This window comes from Chlamydotis macqueenii, chromosome 11, assembly GCF_036417535.1.
Source record: "Chlamydotis macqueenii isolate bChlMac1 chromosome 11, bChlMac1.mat, whole genome shotgun sequence".
In the NCBI taxonomy this organism is placed as follows: Eukaryota; Metazoa; Chordata; class Aves; order Otidiformes; family Otididae; genus Chlamydotis; species Chlamydotis macqueenii.
The window spans coordinates 1,153,647-1,179,082 of NC_141566.1; the positions used below are offsets into that span (position 1 = coordinate 1,153,647).

A 25,436-nucleotide genomic window follows, 5' to 3' on the forward strand; every position below is an offset into this window, starting at 1 on the left:
AAATAGTTGCAAATTAGTGTAGAAGCTGGGGTGGAACAGCTCTGCGCTGCCTTGATTGCCATCTGGGTAATGAGGTACACAGCACCGCGTTCCCATGGGATCTGCTGGAACTGCACAGGGCTTTCTTCAGTGACCCGAACAGCTCCGAGCCGTTAAAGCCTCTTGCGTTGTAAGTGTTCAGTGTTTTCGTGCTTACCGTGTGGAAAACGCCAGGAGAGAGGTCTTCAGCTGCTTGTTCTCCTCTCCCGTTCTCCACCAGGAAAACCAACACAAAAAAATCCCCCGCTCTGCCCTCTCTTGCAAACCCAAGGAGCTCTGCTGCCTTACGGCTGTGTTTTGCTTCCCCAAAGTCTTCTGACCGGCTCTGCGTAGCTGACGTGAGCTGTGGAAATTCCTGGTAAAGCAGGAGAAACGGGTTGCTTTTTTCTTCTTTCTAGAAATCCCTTTTACATAAAACATCTGCAGCAGCAAGCCGTGGTGGATGATTGTGGGGGATTTTCAATCTAAGAAGTGAAATACTGGAACATCTCGCTTCTGGAAATACGCTTTTCTGGCGGGTGTATGTGATTCTATCAACAACACTTGAGAAAGAAGGTTTTATTCAGAAGCCAAGGGCAGTTTCTCACGAGCTGAGGATGAAATCAGCTGTGATTGATGTTTGCCTCCGCTTGCGCTTTGCCCTGTACCGGCCTGAGTGCTGTCAGCCACGGGGAGCGATGAATTATTCCAGAAGGGGAGATACGCGGAGTTAAGGACATCGGCTGTCAGCGTCTGTGTGCCTGGCAGTACGTAAGCACCCCGGGATGGCAGTGTGGCACATCCTCTCCCTGGAGCCGCTGTGAGTACGTGCTAAAGGACAGCAGAACAACCCCCAAAGCCCTAAAACAATTCAGGTCTTTGTGTTCGGCTTGTGTTGGTGGATTTCCCAGTTTCTCTGAAATGTCTGTTGTTCCAGAGCAGCCTGGCCGTACGTACGCTCTTGCCCAATGCAAACAGCTCGCCCGCTGTCCGCCGAGGACGAGTCGCTGCGTGGAGCTACGGGGTGGAGCGGCAGGCCCCTGCCGCTCAGGTCAGCCTTGTGCCGGGGCTGGGGTCTCCGCGCTGCCTGCTCCAGCCCTGGAGGGACAGCTTCTCCCGCTCCCGTGGGGCTGGGGCAGCCCCGGAGCCTGCCTCGGGCACCCGGGGATGGGAGCTGCCGTCGCCTGCGGGGAGAGGAGGGGACCGGGAGATGCTGGAGGATGGAGGAGTTGTCTGCTCTTCAGAGGAGCAGCAGGCAGGCGGGCAGCAAGAGGTACATTGATGCTTTTGTGGCCGTACACTTTTTTTTTAACGGCAAGGTGAGCTTCTGGAGTGATCATGTTGCAGCAAAGCCTTGCTCTGCTGGCCCCAAGCCACGTACCTGCAGAATTGACATAGCGGCTAAAGTATTTTATTTTTCTCTCCTTTCCTTTGTTTTTTTTGCAGTTACAGTTGGTATATTTTCTGGGTTTTTTTCCTCATTTGTGTGCCATTGATCTGGTAATTGTGGAAAGGGGTGTGCCTGCCCCTGTGCAGAGAAGCTGTGGGGATGGGGAGGAGGAAGTGCCCTGAACTGGCAAACTCGGCTCAGACTTGCCGGTCTCAGAAAACAGGGCGGTCGCGTGACCCAGGCTTTGGTTTTTCACGTGGAATAGCCGCTGGGTGGTAAGCGCGCTCCTTCCGCCGCAGCGGGAATGACTGACCGAGGCGGCTGGTCAGGATGACTGCCTGCTCCTTTTGAGGTTTAATTCTCCTGGTGCCACGTCTTGGTGGAGCCGGAGCCAAGCATCCCATCCAACGGGGGGAGAAAAATGCTGCGGGAACTTTTACCTCACTCTGGCTCGGGAAACGCTGGACCTGCGTGCTGGAAGGGCTGCTCCGAGCCCGTGTCGCTGGCCGGGGGCTCGGCGGACGCAGCCGTGGTGGTGGCAGTGCCATGGCTCACCGGTGATGCTCGCCCCGGTCCCACTCCCCTGGCTGCTGCCCCCGAGAGGGCAAGGGGTGACTGTGCCGGTGCCGCGGTGGCACTGGGACGCGTGCTGGGGGAGCTGGGTCTGCTGGCGGTGTCGAAGCGTGGAGTGGGGAGAAGAGCCTGCAACGGCTGGTGTTGCCCGCGGAGCGCTGCGAGGGCTGGAGCCGCCGTCGGGCCGGGGCTGGGTGTGCTCCGCAGGATGGCAGCGGGGTGCTCCGGCTTCCTGCTTGTCAGCGCTGTCATCTGAGTCACTTCCAGGCGTCGCGGGGCTGCCTCCGCCGGGTTGGCTTCGTTGCTTCCCTTTGCTCGGCTGCGATGTGAAGAACACAGAGGCACTGAGGAAGGCAGAGGAGGAGGATGGCCGCTGGCTCGTGCAAGCGTTGGGCGCACCGTGCGCCGTTCGGTACGTACGCCTGCTGCGGGCACGGCCCGGAGAGCGCCTCGGCCTGGCGGGAAAGGAGCCGCTGCTACCCGATGGAGTACTGCGGTGAGCTAACAGGGTAGATAAGCGTGAGAACAGTGTTTTTTGGTTTTGTTGGGCGGTGTTTGTTTGTTTTGGGTTTTTTTTGTGCACGTGGTTTAGCCTGGAAAGGCAGTGCTCACCCGTAGAGGGAGCATTCTTGTTAGAAAAGTGTCCTAAACCTGTGCTCCGGCCTCTGCTGTGGCTGGCAGGTGGTGCCTTGTTGGCTTGGTTTTGGTTTTTTAAGGAGTAAATGAGAACAAACTTGGGGCTGGATTGAGGGAGCAGGAGGTGTCATTGCTCTGGTTTTCGAACGGGGACTTCTGGCTGGTGGTGTCGTGCCTTCTGTTGGCTGAGGGAGTCAGCATCTGGCAGGGCTACGAGTTCGTAGTTTTTGTGCAGAGCAAATATGGCAGTGCAGACATTTTTAAACCTCCCCTCCCACGTGGGTGTATAGATACACACACATACACCGAGTCTTACTGAAGGGTACCTGTAAAACCGTGCTATGCTGTGACACGCGAGCACAGAGTTTCTTTAGTTCTCTGCCGGGGTGAAGGGGCCGTCCCTGCCTCCTGGGCTGGGCGCTGGCGTCCGCCGTGCTCCCTGGAAGCAGCTTACCACAGGTGCCCCACAGCACTTTAATGGAACTTCATTATTTGTATTGTTAGCTGGCAAATAATAGCTTTGAATTCCTCGGTGTCCCCTGCTGTCGGTTCTCCGCGCATGCTGATGGAGTACTGCGGTCCGCGCCGGCTCTGCGCTGTCAGAGTGTACTGGAAGCACTGCGGCTGGCAGGGCAGCGCGCGAGGGCTCATCTGCTTCTCAGACACCCAGTTCCCCTCGACCAGTGCTCAGCGTTTTCTCTACTGGTGTATTCTGCACCGGTTTAATGAGTAAACAGGGCTTAAGAATTAAGTAACATTGTGTTCCGCAGAGGGAGGCTCAGCGAAGAGCCCAGTGAGTCACTTTGTAGAATGCCAGGACTCTTTTTTGTGCAGTGGCTTTTTTTTTTTTCTGTAATAGGAAGTGCTTTTTGCAGAGTGTGTAATTCATAGTGTTTGCAAGTGCTGGCTGGCTTTTTCCCTTCCTGAAATAAGGCTGAGCTGCGTATTTGGTTCCTCTATAATTCTCTTGAAAAATACGTGTGTTTGCAAGAGAGAAGTGAGCACGGCCTATCTTCTCCTTAAGATGAAAAGGTTACCACTTTCAGGTTGCATAGAGCTGTTTTTGAGGCTGACACTGGAATTTTTATTTTTTTTTCCAATTTAGTTTATTATTGTGTTTTCAGAGCTTGTGCCTTTGTAGTTTCCATGCCATCTGAGAGAAGAGGAGGAGAGACGACAGATCTGGCGTCACTGTCTGGCGCGGGCAGCTCCTCGGGCTGGCTCGGTCTGGCAGCGGGTCAAGGGTGCTTAATTAAGATTATTTATGAAGTTTAATAGCACACTTCCAGACTGCATTTTGTAGCTTCGTGTGTGGGTGGTTAAGAGTCATCCTTCACTTGGGTTGTTGGATAGTTTGCCTCCATCTCAGAGAAGGGCAGGTAGGTGAGCTTGGCGTGTCTGGAGGGCATCGCGGCTGCGTTTCCCCTGCGAGGATCCTTCCTCCATGATGGGCTTTGCGCAGCGCTCTAGCAGTAAATGCAAGGACACCATGGGAGGTGAAATGGTCAAAAAAAGAAAAAAGGCCATCGCAAACCTGTTAGGAGCAGGTGTGAAGATTGCTTAGGAAATCCGTCAGCGGATGTCGCTCGCCTTGTCTAACGTGGGGCTGACCTGAGTCATTTCTTTACCTTCAGGTGCCGCCCCGGGACTTGCTGTTTGTTTCTGGCATGTGGCAATATGAAACCTGGTGCCAGGGCTTTGCTGGGAATGCTAAACGTCCAGTTTTGTCCTGAGCAGTTGCTTGTTCTAGCCTGAACGTTGCTGCATTTCTTTCTCACGTGGGAAGAGCGGTGCGGCCTCCTGCTCTTCAGAACAAAGCATCAAGGAAGCGTCAGCCCGGTTGGCTTAGAAAGATGGGTCTTCGTGCTGGTGCTCTAAAGCGTTTCCCTTTGCTCCCAGGTTTGGAAGCTCTGGCCATGGACCAGAAAGGCTATCGACGGGGGAGTTTCCAGAGCAGCACTAGCGATGAAGATATGCTGGAAATAGCGGGAGCATCTCTGGACTTCTCCATGGCAGATGACGACCCGCCACTCGACAGGGAGATGGGAGGTAACACCCACGCATCTGTCTGATTTCTGTATTTCATAACGGCTTTCGGTAGGATTTCACGTTAATATTCCCTGTCTGGGCCCACTGGCCTCTGCCGAGGGTGGGGGTCCAGCGTTTCACGGCACCAAGGGGAGTAGTTAGCAGGATTCTGCACCGCACCGCGTCCCTGAGTAGACTTCTGCAGAACAGCTGAACGCCGCTTGCGTGCTGCCTTTGGCTCCCGGCGTTGCTTTGTCACGGAGGCTGGTGGGAGGCACGCTCTGTGCGAAGCAGAAAGCCTCCTTAAAATAAAGGGCAGTTGCAGGAAGCGTGAGTGACTGTTGTGGTGGGGAGGCAGCGTTTGTCTCCAGCCTGATCCCGGGCTGTGCGCATCCAGGAGCCTGTCAAAGAGGAAGCCTGCTCTCTTAGCCGTCTGCGTGGTCACTTTGTGCTTACATGTAGCCTGTCCTCTCCTGCTGCTTGGCTCTTAGGGCTTCTGGCTAGTCCTGTCTGGAGTTTTCCGAAATAGCTGCTGTAGGAAGAGCTGGCCGTGGCGCGAGGCAGGCCGTGTGAGCGCGAGGGGCGGGGCTGACAGCGCAGAGCGGTTCCTGGGGGTCTGCGGTACGAGCAGAGACTCCCCTTCCCTTCTTTACCTGTGGTTTTAAAGGCTGTCCATCGTGGAGAGAATCTCACGAGGCAACGGCGCAGAGGGGTTTGGTGCCGAGCTTGCCCGCAGCTGAGACGCTGGGCTTCCCCCGCTGCCACTGCTCTGCCCGGAGAGGGTCTGTGCTGCCTCTGCTGTCTGAGCCTGAGCTTGTGAAACGAACGGGGACGAGATGAGCCGGCGTGGTTTTGCTGAGCTTGGGCACTAGACGAGCAAGGTCTGCCTGATTTTTCTTCCGTGAATTATCATCAGTTTAAAAGCAAAAATACTTCATTTTGGACAGCAGACTGCAAGTCTCCGTGACTTCCCATAAACCTGCTTGTCCTCTTCCCACACCCCTCTCTACTGTAGGGCAAAAATTAAAAAGAAATCCTTCTGTTTTGCTTCTCATCTGTGTGGTCTGCCTCTGGGGAGTGCAAATGAAGATAGACTTCCTCAAACACCGCCTGTCACTTGCAGAAGCCATCAGCTCTTCTGCTGCCGGAGGTCCCGTAAGGACCATGCGATTGTTCTCTGCTTAGCTTGGCCCCTCGCACTGCTTTCGGGCTCAGGCGGAGGATGGATCGCTGTTTTTGTAGCGGTTGCGTTAACTCTGAGTGATAAGTGCTGGTTTGTGGTTAAAAACCCCGCTGTCCCTGCACCAAGGGGATGCACGCAAGATTGACATCCTGAGCGTGTTGTCTCCTGGGCTCCGTCTGACGCGGTGGCGGGCGGCTGGTGCGTAGGGACTGGCTGCGGCGCGGGCACCAGGCAGTGTGCTCGCTCCAGCCTGGCCGGGAGGTGGAAGGGACCTTTAGACCTGGGCACCTCTGTGAGCCCGCGTCAAAACTCCGCGCGCAGAGCTTGAAATAGCGGCTTGTGACCAACGTGACCCCTGGAGATCTGTTGGTCACTCGTATGTGCAGAATTAGGTACACAGAAGTAATCACGTGTTGGAAATGGAATTGTAAATTCATACTGGTGGGAACAGCTTTTTGTATAGCCATCAGGCTGTCAGCTCTCTGAAGTGAATGTGTGCTCGTGTTTAATATCTAGAGAAGGAGCCGATTTTTTTTAACTTCTTGTAAAGAAATTATTATCCCGTGGAGCTTAGAAGCAGTGGTGCGTGCCTTGAGCTGAGTTTGGTTTTGCTGCTGGCCTGAAGCAGCACTCGGTTGTTTCTCTCTGTGCTTAAATCGGCTTTTCCCGTCTCTGCTCGGGGCGTTTGAGGGCTTGTGGCTGCTTCTGGGAAAAAAGTGGGGTTCCACCTTGCTGGCGCGTGCGGCTTGGAGCGATGCTGGTGAGGGCGCTTCGGGGGTCCGCCCTGCACCCGGCGGCAGAGAGGAGCGGTTCCCTGAGACGGGCTCTGTGTCGGCAGGATGCTCAAGGCTGCGGGGGGGACACGAAGTAAAGGAGGAAATTTGAAAGGGGAAAGAGCTGCTTGCCCAAATACTGCTTTCAGTTCACTTCGCGAATTTCCCCTCCTGACCTCAGGAGATGTCTGCTGGCGGATGTCTGGGTGCCAGGCACGCGGCCTGAAGATGGGGTGGCGCAGGCTGGACTGGAGCTGGGGCGGTGGTGGCTGAGGTTCTGCCGTGGTGGAGGCCTCGGGCTGGGCCCTGCTGCGGTTGCTGGCTGGCGTGTTGGCGGGTGGGGTGAGCCAGTGACAGCTTTGGGAGCCAGAGCCCAGCCCTCTGGTACCACCCTGTCCAAGGCTGTCGGGCTCCTGTGAGAGCCGTGGCATCTCCAGCTGACAAACCAGTGGCCACCGCGGCTTACAGACCCCGTCGAGTGAGCAGAGCGGGCAGCGTCGCCTGCGCCGTGGTAGGTTTGGGAACCTGGAGTGCATCTGCAGCCGGCGCTCGTCTGTGCTTTCTCAGAAGCCCTTGACTAGCGAGCGACAGGAGGTTTGGACTGTGCCGGGTCCCCGGCGGGAGCCGCCAGCCCTGCCTGTGTCTGGGACCCAGGGTGCTTGTGTTGAAAATACCTTCACGTGGGATCTAGACGGACTTCGAGACCTTTTTTCCTAACTGGTATTGGCAGGATGCACCTGCTTCCCGAAGGCTGGAGCTCTGTAAGAGCTTGAGCCAAAACGTGTGTATTCGGAGTGCTTCGGGCTTGTTTCGGTCAGCATGGTTTAAAATGGCCTGCAGTGGCGTGGCGTGCCTGCTGCTGCGCTGTGTGCCCTACTGAGCGCTCACTGAGCAGCACATTCCCTCACTCTTATCTCCTCTTGCTTGGACTTCAGCATTTCATCAGTACAGGGTAACAGATAAGACTTTCCTTGATTTTTTTTTTTTTTTAACTTTTTGATTTTTCCTCCCCTCCATGCTCTTAAGTTGTGCTTGGGAATCAAACTTGGCTTTTTAATAAAATCCCCTGACACTGTTCTAGTTTTCCTTGTAGCCTTGGCGCTGAGGTAGTGGTGATACTTGCCCCAGGCAGCAAGTGAACCTTAGCAACGCGCTCAGAGTTGTTGCCGAAGCACAGATTTTGATCTCAGCCGAAGGGCTGATGGGGGGCACTTTTTAAGGATACAGTCGTGCTTCCCAGAAGTTGTTTCATCTCACTGGCATCGCCTCCTTTCTGTGCCACAGCGAAGGCGACCAGAACTACACGTGGCGTTCAAAGGGCGTTTGTACCGCAGTAAACCTCTCCTGCTTCTTAGTCTTAGGGATTTTTTTTTTAAAGCTATTGCCTTGTTGACTGTTCTGAAGCGTTGAGCAATGACTTGCAGAGCGTTACCCGCAGACACTTGAGTTCTTGAGCCAGACATGCTGACTGAGGGCGTGACACTGCTCACAGCTGTCTCTCCCCTCCCCTGTGCCTGGCTTTGGTGGCCTGGGGTTTCTTCTGCTCTCCTGGCGTCCCGCTGCAGCCCTTCAGAGCCAGCCAGGAAACGCTGGTCGCCCCGCACAGGTTACAGGACACGCAGGCACTGCTGTCCCACACCACTTACAGATCTGTTGGGTAGTCCAGTGCAAGCAGAAGTGAAAGGGATTCCGCTGTTGCCGTCCTTTTGTTTTGAAAACGTAGGAATTTGTGCCGTTAGCATCCCGTGTCTGCAGCCAGATGCTTTTCCGTGAGAAAACCTTCCCTGTTACTCCCGAAGCGCTAAATTTGCGTAAGCCTTCTAGAGGAAATTCTGTCCCAGGCTTCATGGATACCCAGGTACACGGTCAGTTAGATTGTATCTGCAGCCCTGTGGATTTTTCTTTTTTTTTTTTTTTTTAAGAAAGATAAGATTTAAGAGGCTTGATTCCTTTAGCAAAATCAGTTGGCGCAGCTGCCTTACCAAGTAACATGCCCTAGACGAGGGGTTGCGTCTGCCAGGCGGTTTGTTGTGCGGGTAGGCTCTACTGGTTTCTAACTCCTTGGTATCCCTTTCCAAAACCGTTGTAATGGTTTCCTCTGAATAGGTTGAGGTAGCTCTGGCTGGGTGTGTAAACTAGGCAGCGATGCTGGCTGACTTTGTGTGTTTCTTCGGCAGCCCTTTCTCCGCTTACGGCAGCAGCGAGGCAGATGCTGGGCTGGGGAGGAAGAACGTGTAACGGCCGGGCATCGCGGTTGTCTCTGGGTGTAGGGAGCACAGGCAGGACTGTGGGCCCCACGTCTTTCGGAGGAAGACTTAAAAATGTTTCAATGGCTGGCAGGTCTCCTTCTTGCTGTAGGACTTTAAGAATATTGTTTTTCTTTTTGAACTCTGAGGGCAAGCGCTGAGAATTGCAGTAGCGACATATAACACCAAACGTGCAGCAGGGTTCATGAAGCTTGGTTTCACCGGATTTTTGTTTCTATCCCCTAGCCCTGTCCCTGTCGCGCTCCGCGCAGCGGGAGCTGCAGGTGGCGGCGTAGCTAGCTGCAGTATCGGGGGTGGCCGGCTGGCTGCTGCGCTCAGGGGGATTAAACATCTTCCCTGGTTTGCCAGCCAGGGCTGGCCCTGAACAGCTGCAGCGGGCAGGTGGGACTAATCGACCTGTCCGCGAGCAGGGCTGAAGGGCCAGCCTCTGAGCAATCCCTGAGCCGGGAGATCTCTCCTCAGGCCTTTTTCTTCAGCCACCTTCCTCCTTCACCTCCAGACAGAAGCCCAGGGCTGTCGGAGCAGCCTCCGACCAGCGTATCGGGTCAGACAAAGTCAGCGTTTGCCGGGGTATAGCGTTTCAGGCTTGCCAGACAATGTTGAAATGACAAGCTATCGCTGGCCAGTTGCAGCCGGGAGAACTTAATCAGCAGCCCCTTTGAGCTCGTGTGTACATTGAACGGCGAGATAAAGAGCTGGTGGGGCCGGGGGGCTGGGAGGGCACTGAAGTACTACCGGTGCGGAGAGGGAGAGGGAATTCAGTGCCTGCCTCCTGCAAAGGCAGTGAGCAAAGATCCTTGCTGCTGGCTGTTTAGCCAGCAAAACATAGATAGGTGGGAAAGGAAAGGGTTTTTCCGGTACACGCGTGGCTGACACACCAACGTCGGGGAAACTCCATCCACAAGTGTGTGTTTTCCTGTGCTGGAGCTTGACGTGGTCCGGGATAGCCCGCGGGCGCGGAGCAGGGTTTGTCCCGGGCTGGCGCTGGGAGCATCACTGGGCTGAGGTGGTTTTAACTGGGTGCTGGTGTCTGGGGCGTCCCCCCAAACAGAGCGTGGGCGAGGGGGGCGAGCGCCTGCTTTGCCAGACCTTTGGGGCTGGACCGCGGCGCTGAAGGGGATCTGGCGGTGTGAGGGCGCAGCTTTAACCCGCCCGACTGCAGCGCCTGGGAGAGCCAGCAGCCTTAGCGCCGGGCTCTTCCCCATCTCGCAGCCCGTGCGCAGTCGGCGCGGCTGCCTGCAGCGCCCGGTCTGTGCAGCACGGCTCCTGGGGAATGCATTCCGCTGGATAAAGCGTCCCGAGCGCAGCTCCACTCGCGGCTCCGGGCTGCAGCCCCCATTCCGGGCGTGTCGGCGGTCGCGATCCCCTGTCCTTGCTCGCCTGACCCGCGAGCGTCAACCTCTCCCCGCGCCGCTCAAATCCTGCCCCTTCCAGCGAGGTGCAAAGGCCGGCTCATGTGACCAGGACGCTGACGACACGCCGGGCGCGCAGGGAGGGCCCAGCGCTGCGGCGGGCTCCTCTTCGCCCGAGTCCGGAGGAAGAGGATGCAGCAAGTGCCACCCTGAGGCCGAAGAGCGCTCACCATCCCTTGACCCGCGCGGCCATGGGACGGACGGGCTCCCAAAGGCGCTCCTGCGGGACAGGCAGTGCCTGAGCGAGGGTGAGGAGACCCCTTCCACGCAGGAGAGGGGACGCAAGCGGCGGGGGAGCGTCTCTGTCCGCAGGCGCGCGCTGGGGAGGCTGCGTCGGAAGCTGGGATGAGGGGGTGGTGGGGCTGGGCGAGCAGCCGGGGTGGTCTGCTGGATTTCTGCTGTGTAATGGTTGGTTGTTTACCGCTGGTCTCCCTTTTGTCCCCAAAACCCTTTTGTTTTTTTTTCCCCAGATTTGCTAGAGCAAGGGCGGCGGCGCGGAGGCAGACCCTCCCGGGTGCCGTGGCTGTCCCCGTGCTGCGCTGGCAGGACGATTGATAAAGATTGATAAACCCCCGTGGGTTTGCCGTAGGGCGAGGGACAGATGCCTGCCACTTTAACAGGCACTGGCTTTTTTTTTTTTTTTTTATCCCACGCCAGGCAGACTCTCTCTGAAGTAGAGCATTAACCCGTTTTGAGAAGAGGAGGTGATGAAAACGTGAACAAATCCGTGTTTAAAGAATGAGCTGTACTTCTCTAGCAGGGTTGCGTTTAACTTGTCTCTAGGCGTTAAATACCGATTTAGAGATCCCTGCCTTAGTGGCTGCAGCAACCTGTGCGAGCATCTTCGCTGCATTTTGACAAGGCATTGCTGAGCTCGATTTCTTCTTTATTCCTATCTAGTTATCCTAGGATCCTTGATTTGCGACAAGCTGAGGGAGGAAATATGATCTTGATAAATATTTATGGCTGTCAGCCATTTTATAGTTCAGTATTGCTCCTGGAAAAAGTATCAGGACATTTTCTCGTTATCCTCTGTCAAATGGACAGGTTGTCCGCTTACACGGCTGGGAAATTGCTGCGTGTGGCCGGGGGGGCTTGGGGTTCTGATTTGGCAACGCAAACCCTGCTGCGTTGGGGCCGGCAGGCTGGGCTGAGCCGGGTCGGTGGCCCGTTCTGCAGCTGGCTGGTCCCGAGCGCGCGAGCCCCGTCGCACCGTCTGTCCCTTCTGCCCTCGGCCCCGTTGCCAGGTCCCTGCAGGTGGGCTCGGGCGGGCTGGTACCCGGGGGACGTTCAGTGCTGTGTGTCGGCGTGTCGCTGCGGATGCGAGGAGTCGTTCCTCGGGGCGCTCAGCAAACGTGCCAAATCTGCCCCATTTTCTTTACCCTGCAGGCTGGGCAGGTGGCGCTCAGTCTGTGCGCTCACCGCTGGGAAAGAGCTCCGGAGAGCTTCAGTTCCCCTCGTCTTGTCCAGAATGAAGCAAGGAGCCTTTTCGAGTGGGCTGTTTCGTGGTAGCTGTCAGTTTGCTACATGACTCATCTCCTCTTCCTGCGGCTTTTTCTCTGTTAGGAGCCTGCTGTGCCAGTCTGGGAAATGCGCTTGGGAAGGCATCGTAGGTCGTCCTTTCCTCTCTCTTGCTTTTAGGTGGTGGAGTAGGGAGCAGCTGTTTGAATTCCTTATTTCTCCCCGTCCGAAGACGTCTTTGCCCTGGTGGTGTCTACCACATAAATACGCTTAATGAAATATTAAACATTGTCCTTCTGTGTGGGGGTCTTGGCGCTCTCTTCTCCACCACCTTTCAATTGGTGTGTAACGTAGTGCCACTTAGGTTTTCTGAGCTCGCCTTTGTGTAGTGGATAATGGACTGCAGGGCACCTTTCACCTCTGCTGAGACTGAACAGTGTTTCTTGGAGTAACCCGTGGAATTTTTGCCCTGTCAGCATTCGGGGGCTTAGAAAGAAAAATAGATGGAGTCGTTACTGAAGGCTTCTGGTGGAGTTGACTTGTAGCAGGGGCCTCGGTGCTTGCACAAGCAGAGGAATGAAGCTTGGGCTGAACTGCACAGAAAAACTTGTTCTGTTTCAATTAATCTGTCAAGAAAACGGCTTGATTTCCTTGGATAAGGTTTAAAAGACCTTTGTTTTGTTTTTCCCTCTGTGTTTCAACACCTTCTTCAAACGGCTTGCAAGGGGCTTTAGGAAACCGTACAAGGATTTTTTTTTCCTAAAAAGGGGAAAAACTAAGAAATGCTTGATTATTTTTATTTTTATTTTATTTTCTCCTCCCAGGATTTTCCTCATATAATGGAGGAGGGATGAACGGCACAAGCACAATGATGGATTTCCTGGAGGAACCTCTTCCTGGCGTGGGGACCTACGAAGATTTTAACACTATAGACTGGGTGCGAGAGAAGTCCAGGGACCGGGACAGGCACAGAGAGGTAAAATTTCGTACTGCGCCTTGCTGGCACTGAAGGCGGAATAATTGACTTGCTAGAGCTAATCTTAGTTCTGATTGCGGGACCAGGGAGGCACTTACTGGAGACACGCCTAGGACGGAGGGGTTGCCCCCAGGGTGGGCGCTGAGAACCTCTCTGCGGGATCTTCGGTTTGAGGAAAAGGAACGCTAAACTGAACGTGTTGCAGTTCATCAACTGCTAGTTCTCCTCTGAAGGCTTTTATTTCCTTAAAAAGCTGTGGTGGATTTCTGGTAGACATCTTAAGTGCCTTAGTGGCACGTTGTCTTGTGCCGTGTTGAACTTGCTCGACTCGGAGCACAGCAAGCCCTGCGCTCCTGCTCGTGGAAGGTGCCTGGTTGTCTGGAAGAGTTACGTGGCTGTTGCGTGGTTTGCAGCGGAAGAGTCTGAGCAGCCACGGTCCTGGTCATTGATAAAAACCAGACTTTTCTTGCTCCTGCAACTGCACTTGTGAATGATGCTCTTTCTGTTGGAGTTGTTTCATGCTGCATGTTTGAGAAAACTCAGTGCAGTTCCTTCAGAATCCATTCCCAGGACTTCGCTGCTCCCTGCAGTTGAAGGAACCTGCTTAGCAGGCAAGGGGAGCTTTAAATAAAGTACTGGTGTCCCCAGCATGCTGCTGGTTCACGAGAAACCTTTGCTGGCAGGACTCTTGTAGGGTGGTGACTGAACTGAACTTGTCTATTTGTTTGCCAAAACATTTTTTTTTTTTTTTTTTTTTTTTTCCCCTGAGCCTCACAAAACAACTTGTATCTCAGTAACAGTGCCAAACTGGACACCGTCCCTGCTCGGCGTGTGAGCGCGTAGAGCACAGTATAATGCCCAAACCTGAGCAAGCGCTGGCCACATTAAGGGGCTCCATGCCTCCGCTGCCTCCTGCCCAAAAAGCTGTTCCCATCCAAGGGTACAAACCCAAAAGGCTTCTCACACGTACGCCCCCTCGCACAGATGCACGTGCACAAAGACGGTGCCCGTCCGCGTGGAACAGGACGATCTACTCCCTGTCTGCAGAGATGCTGGTATAAAAAGTCCGCTTCTGTCTTTATTGAAAGGAGTTGAAATCAGGTCACGGCAGGAGTTACTGCTGGCCAAAGAGGTGTGGGGGTTGGTCCAGGGAAAAGAAATACAAAGAAAATAGTTTGGCACCCACCCCACCCCAATCAGTAGCAGTTCTTAGGATCAGCGTGGCATTTGAAAGACAAAAATCCAGAGAAAAAACCAAACGATGCCCACTCAGGCAGAAAGGGTTCTTGCTCCGTTCCTCGTTCAGTGAGCACGGGTTGTTTACATGAATGTGCTTTTTTGTCTGGGAATAGCAGTGCTGTACTGGAGTGTACTTGGGGGAGGCCGCCGGGGTACCGGGGGCACACAATAGCCGTGCTGTCGCCCTTCTGTCCGCCTGTCAAGAGCAGTGAGACCCATGGGCTTCAGCCGTCCCTGCCAGACGCTGGCAGAGCTGCGCTGCAGCCTCCGAGGAGCTCACCCTCCTGGGACGTCCTGGCTCTGCGTCCCGCTTTCCAGTGCCGCCAGTGCAGCCTGCTTCCCAGCCTGGCCATTCCACTGGGGGTTAAACCCCCGAGCCACCTCGTCTCTGGCTGGCCGGCGCTTGGCAGGGTCTCCTCCGCTCCAAGCAGCATCTAGTTTGTGTTGGAGGTGTGGGGACAGTAGCTGGAGACCACGGAGTGCTGGTGACAGCTTCTCCGCTCTCGCGGCTGCTGGGAGTCAGGACCCACGAGGCGACACTGGCAAAGCACTCGAACGGTTTCTTCAGCGTTCATGTTTGCTTGTGGCGTCAGCGTGTCCGTAACTTGCCGTTACTGACTCGTAACGGCTGTAGAAGGTGGAGGGATGGATTTTGTCCTGTTCTTATGCAGAAGAGGAAAGCATTACTTGAACACTTTGGTTTTTTTCTGGGAAAAATGGATCAATTCTTGCACATCTCCTCACCAGAGCTGCGTTGCTGGACCAGCTGTAAGAGCAGACACTGCCCAATGCTTTTTCTCTCTCCTCTCAAAGCAGGACATGTCGTGCTAGCTGCTGTTTGGAGTGCCAGGGGCTATCTTCCACTAACAGCAGCACCGTGTCGTTTTTAGAGTGTTTACACCAAAGCAGATTAGTGAATTAACAGATTGTTGTTTCTTTTTGAAAAAACTTCTTTAGATCACCAGCAGAAGTAAGGAGTCCACGTGGGCGCTGCTACACAGCGTGAGCGATGCCTTTTCCGGCTGGCTGCTGATGCTTCTCATCGGGTTGCTGGCAGGTGAGAGCAAACCTCAATGAAAGCAGAGTCCTAGTTCTGCCCTGCAGCGTCGGTATCGATTCCTCCGCAAACCCTGGCTGGGGCAGGAGGCTTTCTCTCTGGAGCAACGGCTGCGCGAGGGGCTGCACCGATATGGCTCTGCCGCTGCTTTGCAGTTTACGGGGAATTATTTTTAAAAACTTTGAGGCTGTGCTTGTGTGGACAGCCAGATACAAAACTGAGACAAGGCTGTCCTGGACTCTGCTCTGGATCTGCTGCTGGTACGGAGCTCTGAAATGAAAAGAAATAAATTCATCAAAGCAGAGCTGATCAGAGTGCTGGGTCAGAGGAGAGTGTCACGCCGTACATCCCTGCTGAACGCTCTTTGCTGACACTGGAGAGATTAATGCTAAGGATGCTAGCAAGATTTTCTTTTTCTTTTTTTCCTACTATACTTGGATATAAAAAGTGAGCGGTGTTTCTCGGGAAGTCAGGCTTCTTTCAGAGGCTGACTGGCTGAGACCTTTTCAGTTCCTTCAGAAGCAAACTTTGGACCCAGGGCAGCCGGAGTAAATCAGCTGGATACAGATCTTCCCGATAGAGAGCAGCTAAGTGTTCAGCACGGAATGAAATGAACTCTCCTGTTAATATTTACATAGGAAAGCTGCTAGCCAGTTTTCCATTAACTGGAAGATTTGCTAAATGTGTATTGCTGCCTCTGCAGCTTGTGCCAGCGCTTGCTCACACGGGTCAGGGGTCTCTGCCCCTGCCCTCTCTGTGGATGTAGAGTTTTAGTTGAGAACAGAGCTGGCTGCAGCGTTTATCTTTGGGCGTTGCAGGAGTTATTCTTCACATAAAAATAAGAAATTGCTTGAAGATTCCTCTTGTAAAAGCTGAATTACTTTCTGTACTGGCTCTCTGCTTGCTTTGTTCCACTTGGCAGACTTGTAACTTTCCCCTCTTTTTTTTTTTTTTTTCTTTTCTTTTAGATTGGGATTGGCAATTTTTTCTCCAAATTCAAAGTTGTTCCTGTCACAGTCTGTTAGTGTAATTCCTGGATTCCAGCTCTTGTGCTGGAAGCCAGTGACACATTTTGTCTGCGTCCTCCTGAGGTGTGGTACATTGCTCTCAGACCGCATGCTGCGCTGGATTTAAGGAGTGCTCTGTCAGTGTAATCGAGAAGAGTTAATTTCTAGTGATGTAGGCTGGATTTCAGTGCAGTTTGTGGCGGTCAGCCTTTGCAATATTATTAGGCATGCTTTGTTTCCTGACCTACTCTTTTCAATTTATATATGTAAGCTGTTTAGCTCTCTATAGAATAAAAATGAATTGTAGTCAAAAATATCAGCACTGCTCTATTTGTTGGTAGGTGAGTAAAGAATTAGTAGGGCAGACTGTAACCTTCAGATATTTGAATCTGCACAAGACAATTATTACATTTTTATCTTTTTTTTTTTTTTTTTTTTTTTTTTCCCCCTGTAATCTAGGTTCCTTAGCGGGTCTGATAGACATCTCTGCCCACTGGATGACAGATTTGAAAGAAGGCGTGTGTTTAGCAGGCTTCTGGTTTAACCACGAGCACTGCTGCTGGAAGTCCCACACAACCTTCACGGACAGGGACAAGTGTCCGGAGTGGAAGAGCTGGTCCCAGCTGATCCTTGGCCACGGAGAGGTGATGATGTGTGCCTACAGCTGGTTTTGCTGCCGCGTGTCCGTTTCCCCGGCCTCTGGTGTCACTTGCCGGTGATCTGGAAGCGCAGGCTCTAGGTGGTTCGGTGGTTTACTTCCAGGGGAGTAAACAAACTCAGACAGGTTACTTGTGCTGCCCTTGGCGGGGATGGGAGGAAGCAGAACACTGACGTGTTTGCAGGGGCAGTGTTTCAGCCGAGTGTCTGAGACTTGCTGCTCAGGGGATGTTTTGCCCGTGAATGCTTTAGAGGAATGCCAGGGGAGCTCAAGCCCTGTGTTTCCAGCAGCTCTGTCCAGTGGAGCAGCCCGCTTGCCCGGGACAGCACTGATCCCCCGACCAGGCCACTCGTATACCTCGTTTGTTATTTTATATGACAGGCTTTGGAGGTGCAATTGGTTCCTGTCCCCATAACCCAGCAAACACTTGTCCTTGAAACCTCAGGCGTACTGTAGTTCGCTTTTGGCTGATAACGTGTATGAGATTACCTGCTGTTTGTGTGCTCGCTTCAGCGTGCAGGTTTGGTGTGATCTCAGCGGAAATGATCTGATTTTGGTAACTTTCTCTGCGTTGCAGGGGGCTTTCGCATATATTCTCAACTACTTCATGTACGTTATCTGGGCCTTGTTGTTCTCCCTGCTCGCTGTGTTACTTGTGAAGGGGTTTGCTCCTTACGCCTGTGGCTCAGGAATCCCAGAGGTGAGTGAGAAAGAAAGGGGGCTGGGTTTTTTAAGGTGGGGTGGGGATCCACCACCCAAAGATTACGCATGCCTGCTATGGAATAACGGTTTCTTGCACGTTAGATGGTAGCTTAATATATGCTTTTTACTGAAACATGTCTAGTACTTAAGTCTCTGTGTAATCCCTTTAAAAACTAAAATATTTTGGCATTTACTGCAGGAGGTACAAAGTAAAGCGCACCATTTGTGTAAAGCTATGAGAGCTAGCCTCGGATTTTCCTTCAGCAAGGAGAGCAGCCCTAAAGGAGGGACTCGGAAGGCTGTTTCTGCCTTTGCACGGAGGGATGTTTTTACTGACAGCTGGGGAGGGACGCTGAAAGCTGTGGGGGAAAGTTGAGAGCAGGATTGGGAGCGCCCAGTAAAACAGGAGCTCTGAGCAGGGCTTGAATGAAAGCCTGTAGAGCTTTGTGTGCTTGACTTCCAGATCAAAACTATCTTAAGTGGTTTCATCATTAGAGGCTACCTGGGCAAGTGGACGCTGGTCATCAAAACCATCACCTTAGTGCTGGCCGTGTCCTCTGGGCTGAGCCTGGGAAAAGAGGGGCCCCTGGTGCACGTCGCCTGCTGCTGCGGAAACATCTTGTGTCACCTCTTCACCAAATACAGGAAGAACGAAGCGAAGCGCAGAGAGGTATGGAGAGACGGTGGTGGTGTGAAACGGCTGAGGTGGCGTGGGGAGACGGACGGGTCTGGCGCTTTGCCCTGAGTGTGGATTGTTCTGATCTGTCGCGTTCTCGGTGTGCCTCACCGCAACGCCTAGTTGGGGCAAAAGCCGTCTCGGTTAGGAAGAGACACCGCAGCATCACCCAGCGCAGGTCATCATCTCATTTGTGGTGGGAGCGTTCGCTGGCACTAACCTGCTGCGGCCCCGTTCTGCAACGCTCGTGTGTGTTTGCCGTGGAACTCCATAAACTGTGCTGGGAGTGTCTGAGGGACCTGGCCCTAGCTGTAGGAGTAGGCTGGAGGGCTTTGCTGGCAGGGACACAGCGATGGAGATGGGTAAGAGCCCAGCTACCACCTAGGGTGAGGTTCGTGAGAGTTCTCTCGCAGTGCTGCAAGGCTTTTGTCTGGACGAGTCACTGGAGAGCAGTTGCTGTGGGATGCGTAGTGTCGCACTGGCTCACTCCGTCTTTTCCCTGCTGTCTTCAAACAGTCAGGCCTTGGCTTACTGTGCCTTCACTGCAGATAAAAGTTGTACAAATTTGAGTAAAGACAATGAAAAAGAGGGGAAGGTTTGGAGTGGGAGGGAGCTGAAAACGTCTGACTGTCTCTGCTTTCTCTCTCAGGTTTTGTCAGCAGCTGCAGCTGCTGGTGTGTCTGTAGCTTTTGGTGCCCCGATCGGAGGAGTGCTCTTTAGCCTGGAAGAGGTAACATCAGCATTTTCTATTCACTCTTGGCGAGCTGTTTTATTGCAAGAGCTGACCCTGCTGGTTTAAAAATACAGCCCTCTCCTAACTGCTTGGGTGTGGAAAGGAGACCCTCTTGAATACTGAGTGGTGGTGTATGTACAAGGCCAAGCAACCTGAAAACTTATTGGGGTTTCAGGTAATTCTTCCCAATTCTGGAGCATTTACTGTGGATGATGTGTCTCTGTAGCTTTGCAGTAAAGCCGTTGGTTCCCCCTGGTCTGTCCGTGCTCAGCACCGCTGACCGCTCACAGCCACCGCCTCCAGCATGTTTTCCGTACACGCGCTCACTGCTGACAGCTCTGTCCCAGGGTACCTGAGAACAAACCGGTCTGGCTTACCAAACCCCTTCTCTTCCCACGGAACTTGTCATCCTCGTTCTTTAGATCCAGACGTGGAATGAATCAGCACTACTCGCTGCAGGGCTCAGCTCAGAGGGGGCGTGGGATGGTCTCGCTCAGCTGCACGGTAGTTGTGGCGGCAGCTGCGGCGATCACTGTTGTTTGGCACTTCTGGACCTTGCAGAGCGTGCAAGGCAAATATTTCTCAGGGTTCAGCTCGGAGCTGGTTTGTAACAGCTTTTATTATCCCAGGAAGTCACCTGCGCTTCAAGCATCACAGGGGGCACTTGCGGCACTGGATGTGTGCAGGCCAGGACGCGTCCTGGTCGTTGCAAGCCGCGTTGAACGGGGGCTCAGAATAAAGCCTGGGCTGCTTGGTGGGGGAGAGGGCGTGTGCCCAGTGCATGTCGATCTCGGGCCTCGCTTTTGTTTTATTGTTACTGGGCAGCAATGGGGGTAGTGACAGGTGTTAAAGTGACTGACTCTGCTGGGTTTTTCCTTTTCAGGTCAGTTACTACTTTCCGCTCAAGACGCTGTGGCGCTCCTTCTTTGCTGCTCTGGTCGCCGCCTTCACCCTGCGCTCCATCAACCCTTTTGGGAACAGCCGCCTGGTTCTCTTCTACGTGGAGTTTCACATGCCGTGGCATCTTCTGGAGCTCGTGCCGTTCATCCTTTTGGGAATATTTGGTGGGCTTTGGGGAGCGTTCTTCATTCGCAGCAACATTGCCTGGTGCAGGCGGCGCAAGACGACCAAGCTTGGTAAATACCCGGTGCTGGAGGTGTTTGTGGTGACCGCCATCACGGCTCTTCTGGCCTTCCCCAACGAGTACACCAGGATGAGCACCAGCGAGCTGATTTCTGAGCTCTTCAACGACTGTGGGATTTTGGACTCTTCCAAGCTCTGCGAGTATGTGAACGATTTCAACAGCACCAAAGGGGACGACCTGCCAGACCGGGCTGCTGGCCCGGGAGTTTACACAGCCATGTGGCAGCTGGCCTTGGCCCTGGTAATGAAAGTCTTCATCACGATTTTCACCTTTGGCATGAAGGTGAGAGCTGCCTGTAGAGGAACTTGCGTTCTTCTCGTCCTCTGCAGGTCTTAAAGTTCTGTTTGCTCAATAAACAGACCTGTTTTCCTCCCCGGGCCCTGTTAAGAAGGGGGCGCAGTGACAGACTGCAGTTATTTGTCCGGTTGCTCGTAACTGAGGGCAGTAGAAACTTTTTAGCCTGAGCGTGGGTGCCAGGTGCAGCCACTGAAGCTGTTGTCTCGGGGCTTCGTGTCCCGTTTTCCATACAGGATGCTTCTGAATTGTCCTGCCTTAAGCCTTTTTGATAGATATGCAATGGCTAATTGCAAAGCTTAATTTGTAAACACTTCTCGTGGCTGTTCCTTGGTCAGACGGTTCAGAGCTTGCTCGGTGGCAGCCTCCTGAGCTGTGGATGCAGTGCCTAGGCCTGAGCTTTCCTGCAGTGAGGTTCAGCAGGTGGAGCTGAGCATCTTCCCCGCACCCCAGTCCTCCAGTGGCCTGTCCAGAGAGGTGACCCCACCACAGGGGTTTGGACATGGTGGTTGCTGTGAGGTGGTCCCTGGCATTCCAGGGCAATCATCACATCTGTGAGAAAGCTGTGTGACAGATGTGTAGAACAGCAGGGGGAGATTCTGCCTTCAAGGAACAGGAGCTTTCGAGTCCCGGAGCAGCTGAAGTGCAGAGGTGAAACTCGCTGGCGGTGGCTCTGTGGGTGTCACTGTGCTGCGTGTCTGATTCCAGGAACCCTCACCTTCGCAGCAGAGTCTGAGTTTCCGCCAGGGAAGGAGGATGATTCCACTCCCAGTAAAGCCAGTGGAGTGGGAAAATCCCACCCCCGCAGTGAACACGTACTGGTGTGGCTGGGAAGGCACGGGGGAGTGTAGCAGCGTGCCAGTGGAGCTCTGTTAAGTTCTCTTGGGAAAGAAGCTTTGGAAAAAGGCTCGTTCTGGCCACACTGACCTCCTGTGTGGCTGTTTCTCCTGCTCAGATAGGAGTACATCCAAACTCTGTTGGGGAGACTCCAGAGCGTGAGGGTGCAGGAAGGGCAGAGGCGATAGAGCGAGGCGTCCCTGCCAGTTTTAACTCCTGGCCCTGTTTGAACTCCGTCGCTAGCCTCTGAGCTGTCTGAGAGCCGGCGCCTTACCGCTGCGTGCTTTCGCAGGTCCCCTCGGGTCTGTTCATCCCCAGCATGGCGGTGGGTGCCATCGCGGGCAGATTGCTCGGCGTAGCCGTGGAGCAGCTGGCCTTTTACCACCACGACTGGGCCATCTTCAGCGGCTGGTGCAGCCAAGGAGCCGACTGCATCACCCCCGGCCTCTACGCCATGGTTGGCGCTGCGGCGTGTCTAGGTAAGCGAGGGCGCTTGTGGGGCCCGGGCCGCGGTGTGGGGCTTGGCCGGCTGGGTAAAGAAGCTCGGGAGTGAGGTGCTGCTGCTCTTCTTGCAGTGCCTAGAAGGTGGCTTCATCTCAAGAGCAGGAAAGTTTGGAGTAGAGTGTCCCATGTGTTTCTCATCCCGTTTGTGTTCTTTTCCAAGAACAGGGATTCCAGGGATTTTGGATTTTCCTGTGGGGTTTTAATTCATTTTACTTCCTGTTCTGGCCCTAAATCTTACGATGTGACTCTTCTTTCAAGCTATCTGTTTTTGGGAACTGTTCTTCTGCTTGGCTGAATGTGAGGAGTTGAGTGCCGGCGCCTGAACTTCACGTTCACTGTAATTCCCAGTCATCTCCTCCTCGGAGTAACATGTTTAACTCCTAAGGGACTGCCTTGCTGTATCAGGAGACAGTCTAATTTCAGGAGCAATAAGAGCATGCTACCAAACCCTGTCCTCGGCCTTTTCAAAGGGGAGAAACCTTCTTGTTTGCATGTAATAGATGAAAAATAAATACGGTTCCGCTTTGTTAACTGTTCTGTTTGCCACTGGCCAGTACAAAAGGGCGTGTGCCCCTTGAGGAGGTGGTGATTGGAAAGGAACTGCTCTGAAGTATTTCAGAGTAGCTTTGGGACTTGAATCTCAAAAGCATAGTTAAAACAAGCTTATGTTTGACTTCCCCTGCGATGCTGAACGTGGTGTGGGAGCCCAGCAGCACAACCTCTTGCTGGTGCAGGACCTTCTCGAGATGTGTTGGCAGAGGAGAACTGTAGCAAACCTCAGAACAGCTCTTCTGCCTGGAAACCCCCAAAATTGCCTGTTCATGTCACGTCTTCTGTGTTCTGTCTGCAGGTGGGGTGACCCGAATGACTGTGTCACTGGTGGTCATTATGTTTGAGCTAACTGGTGGACTGGAGTACATCGTTCCTCTGATGGCAGCAGCCATGACCAGCAAGTGGGTGGCCGACGCCATTGGGCGGGAGGGCATCTATGATGCCCACATCCGCCTCAACGGATACCCTTTCTTGGAGGCCAAGGAAGAGTTCTCGCACAAGACACTTGCGATGGACGTAATGAGGCCGCGGAGGAACGATCCGCCTCTGACTGTCATCACTCAGGACAGCATGACCGTAGAAGATGTGGAGACCATCGTCAATGAAACCACGTACAGCGGCTATCCCGTGGTGGTGTCACGGGAGTCCCAAAGGCTCGTTGGGTTTGTCCTCAGGAGAGACCTCATCATTTCAATTGGTAAGGGGCAGGATACCGCGTAGATAAATGATGCTGTTGGAGGCCTTAAGCGGCACCAGCCGTGATTTGCTTGGCGAGTTTAAACACCCAGCGGCGATGGCGGCTATGCGCAGTGGTGCCTGCATCTCCGTCCCCGGGCAGCGTGGGGTCTGCGTGCGTTGAGCGCGAAGCACAGGATGGCTTGCCCGGTGCAGTTCGCATGGCTCTGCTGAATTCATAAACCTTAGGGCACGGTTGTGAAGCTTGAGAGTTCTTGCCAACAAGAACTAAGCCTTCCTGGCTGGGCGCGAAAAGCTTTCTTAACTGTTGGCGTCTCAAACCTTACTTTGTTTAGTCAAGGAAAGAGGTCTGGTTGGTCTGTGACTGTTGGGTCACTGCTGAGGTGGTGCTGGCAAACCTGTAAATGTCGATACTGGGGTTCAAGTCTTTCTTCTCTCTTCACCACGGAAAGCCAGCCTGGTCGTTCACTTGTGCCACTCGTGGTGGTGGTGAGGCAGGTGGTGTGCGGTGCTGTGGGACTGGGTAAACACTGTCCTGACGTCGCTCAGGTGCAGCTTCCATCCGTGGTGTGAGCTGAGCTCCTTTGGAAGCAGCGTTGCCATATTACAGTTTAGGGCACGTTTGGGTTCCTCTTGCTCTCCAGTTTCCTAGAATCCTGCAAGCGCTGTTTCCCAGCGTGAGACCCGAGTGGAATGTATGAAGGCTTGGTCCTGGGCTGGCTTTGTCCCGTGACAGAGCTGCAGTAGTTCTTATCGTTAGGTTGCCTGCAGCTTGGAAACAGCCCCGTGTGTTCCCTCTCTCCTCTCAGGTGAGTGTTTCGGTGTCGGTTTTGGGGTGTGCAGTGCAGTCCTTAGGAGCACGGGAATAGTGCTGCTCTCCTCCTGATAAGCGTCTGGCCAAACCCTTATGCCGATGTGGAATGAAAGACAGAAGAAAGCGCGCTCTCAGTTATAATTATGTGCGTTGCCTTCCTCCTGTCAGGCAGTTTGTGGTCTGACCACCAGTTCTTGCATTTGTTTTGCTTTGGCTCTCCGGGGACTCGTGAGCAGTAATCTTTTCCCCGAGATACGCACAGCAGTGCGCTGCTGCGTGCCGCAGACAGGGAGCTGGCTCTGGACAGCCGGCTCCCAGCACCCGGTCTGGTGTTGGGCTGCCGGGCTGGCCCTCCCCGGGGAGTCTCGGGTGGAAATACCAAACCGAAGCTGCCGTGCGGCGGACGGCCACGTGGCCCGTGTGGCAGGGGTGGGCTGTGATGCACTGGTGTAGATACCTGAGCGGTGGCAAGCACGTCCCTTGTTCCTGTTCTTCACCCTGGTCACGGGCGTGGAGCCTGAGCCAGCAGGTGAAGTGCTTAAAAATACTTTGTTAGCTACTCTGCGTGGGACCCAAATCGGTGGCTGCTGAAAGCGTGAAGCATTTTACCTACCTCCTCTTAAAACTGGGAAGTTAGATATCCCCAACGTGCATTTCCACGGCCAGAGCAAGATGCTGAGATGCGTGGCAGCCTTGCCGTGACGCAAAGCCTGTGCTGATCTCACCTGGGGGGAACCTTGGAGTCCTGAGGGGTTGCGATGTAGTTATTGGATGGGATGGAAACGTCTCGCACCCTCCTTGGGCCATCGGCTGCCCAGAGAAACAGCGCAGGCAAGGGAAGGAGTGGATCTAGTCAGGGATGTCCCTGCTCCTTGCAGGGGGGTTGGACTAGATGACCTTTGAAGGTCCCTTCCAACCCTAACCATTCTATGATTCTATGATTCTATGATCTTTAAGGCCATTCCAGTGTGGGCAGAGAGAGAAGAGTATACTCTCCAGTTTGGAGAAGGACAGGAGGGATGACATTTAATCAAATATTTATTCTTCCAGAAAATGCCCGGAAGAAGCAGGATGGGATTGTGAGCACCTCAATTATTTATTTCACGGACCACTCTCCTCCGCTGCCTCCAAGCTCCCCCTCTATGCTGAAACTCAGGAGCATCCTGGACCTCAGTCCTTTCACGGTGACAGACCAAACGCCCATGGAAATCGTCGTGGATATATTCCGCAAGCTGGGATTGCGCCAGTGCCTGGTTACTCACAATGGGTAAGAGCACTGCCGGCAGAGCCCTGGGCTCCCGGGGTTGCCTGCAGACAGGAGTCAAAGCCGCCTCTCCTTCCAGCTGACAAAGGCCTCTGGTCTCTCCAGCTGGAGCAGTTGTTATCTGGAAAAAAGCTGTTGTGGAACCCCTGAGCTGCTTCCCGTTGAAGCAGTAGCACAAAGCCTGTAAGGCGAAGACATGGCTCCGTAGGGTGATGGGTCTCTCAAATTGGTGGGAAGGCTGATGGCCTCCTCTCACATCTGGCCACGGGTGTCACGTAACTGCCTGAATTGGCTTTGGGGTCGGTCAGAAGCGGTGTGTTTGGTGAGACGGGAAGGAATGAGGGCAGAAACAGAGCGATCTGTTCCCCAAAGTGTGGCACCAGCAGGAATGCTCTCCCCGTTCCCTGCTGCGGTGCGTTTGGACCAGCTCCTGGCTGCTCGGCGTCTCTCCGCAGCAGACCCTGCCCGATTCCCTCCTTCCTGGCGTGCCTTTGGTGCTTTCTGACAGCAGAGCCGCCGAGAGCTCTAGGACTGAAGTGCAG

The 25,436-nt window shown here is 53.9% G+C and overlaps 1 protein-coding gene across 4 annotated transcripts in view; it reads left to right on the top strand.

Annotated features, from left to right (window-relative positions):
* Positions 1-25,436, top strand: part of LOC104486771 (Cl-/H+ antiporter 5) — a 35,627-nt gene that overhangs the window by 8,866 nt on the left and 1,325 nt on the right. For 2 of the 4 annotated variants that reach the window (XM_086756664.1, XM_086756663.1), the window contains 11 exons: positions 4,517-4,666; positions 12,566-12,717; positions 14,914-15,013; positions 16,480-16,664; positions 17,256-17,378; positions 17,844-18,050; positions 18,706-18,786; positions 19,673-20,215; positions 21,357-21,543; positions 22,419-22,817; positions 24,681-24,897. In XM_086756664.1, coding sequence (XP_086612790.1) covers positions 4,517-4,666; positions 12,566-12,717; positions 14,914-15,013; positions 16,480-16,664; positions 17,256-17,378; positions 17,844-18,050; positions 18,706-18,786; positions 19,673-20,215; positions 21,357-21,543; positions 22,419-22,817; positions 24,681-24,897 — 2,344 coding nt within the window. Of the gene's footprint in view, positions 1-4,516; positions 4,667-10,453; positions 10,529-12,565; positions 12,718-14,913; positions 15,014-16,479; positions 16,665-17,255; positions 17,379-17,843; positions 18,051-18,705; positions 18,787-19,672; positions 20,216-21,356; positions 21,544-22,418; positions 22,818-24,680; positions 24,898-25,436 lie in introns of those variants that run through there. The other 2 variants (XM_086756666.1, XM_086756665.1) reach the window with 2 other exon arrangements.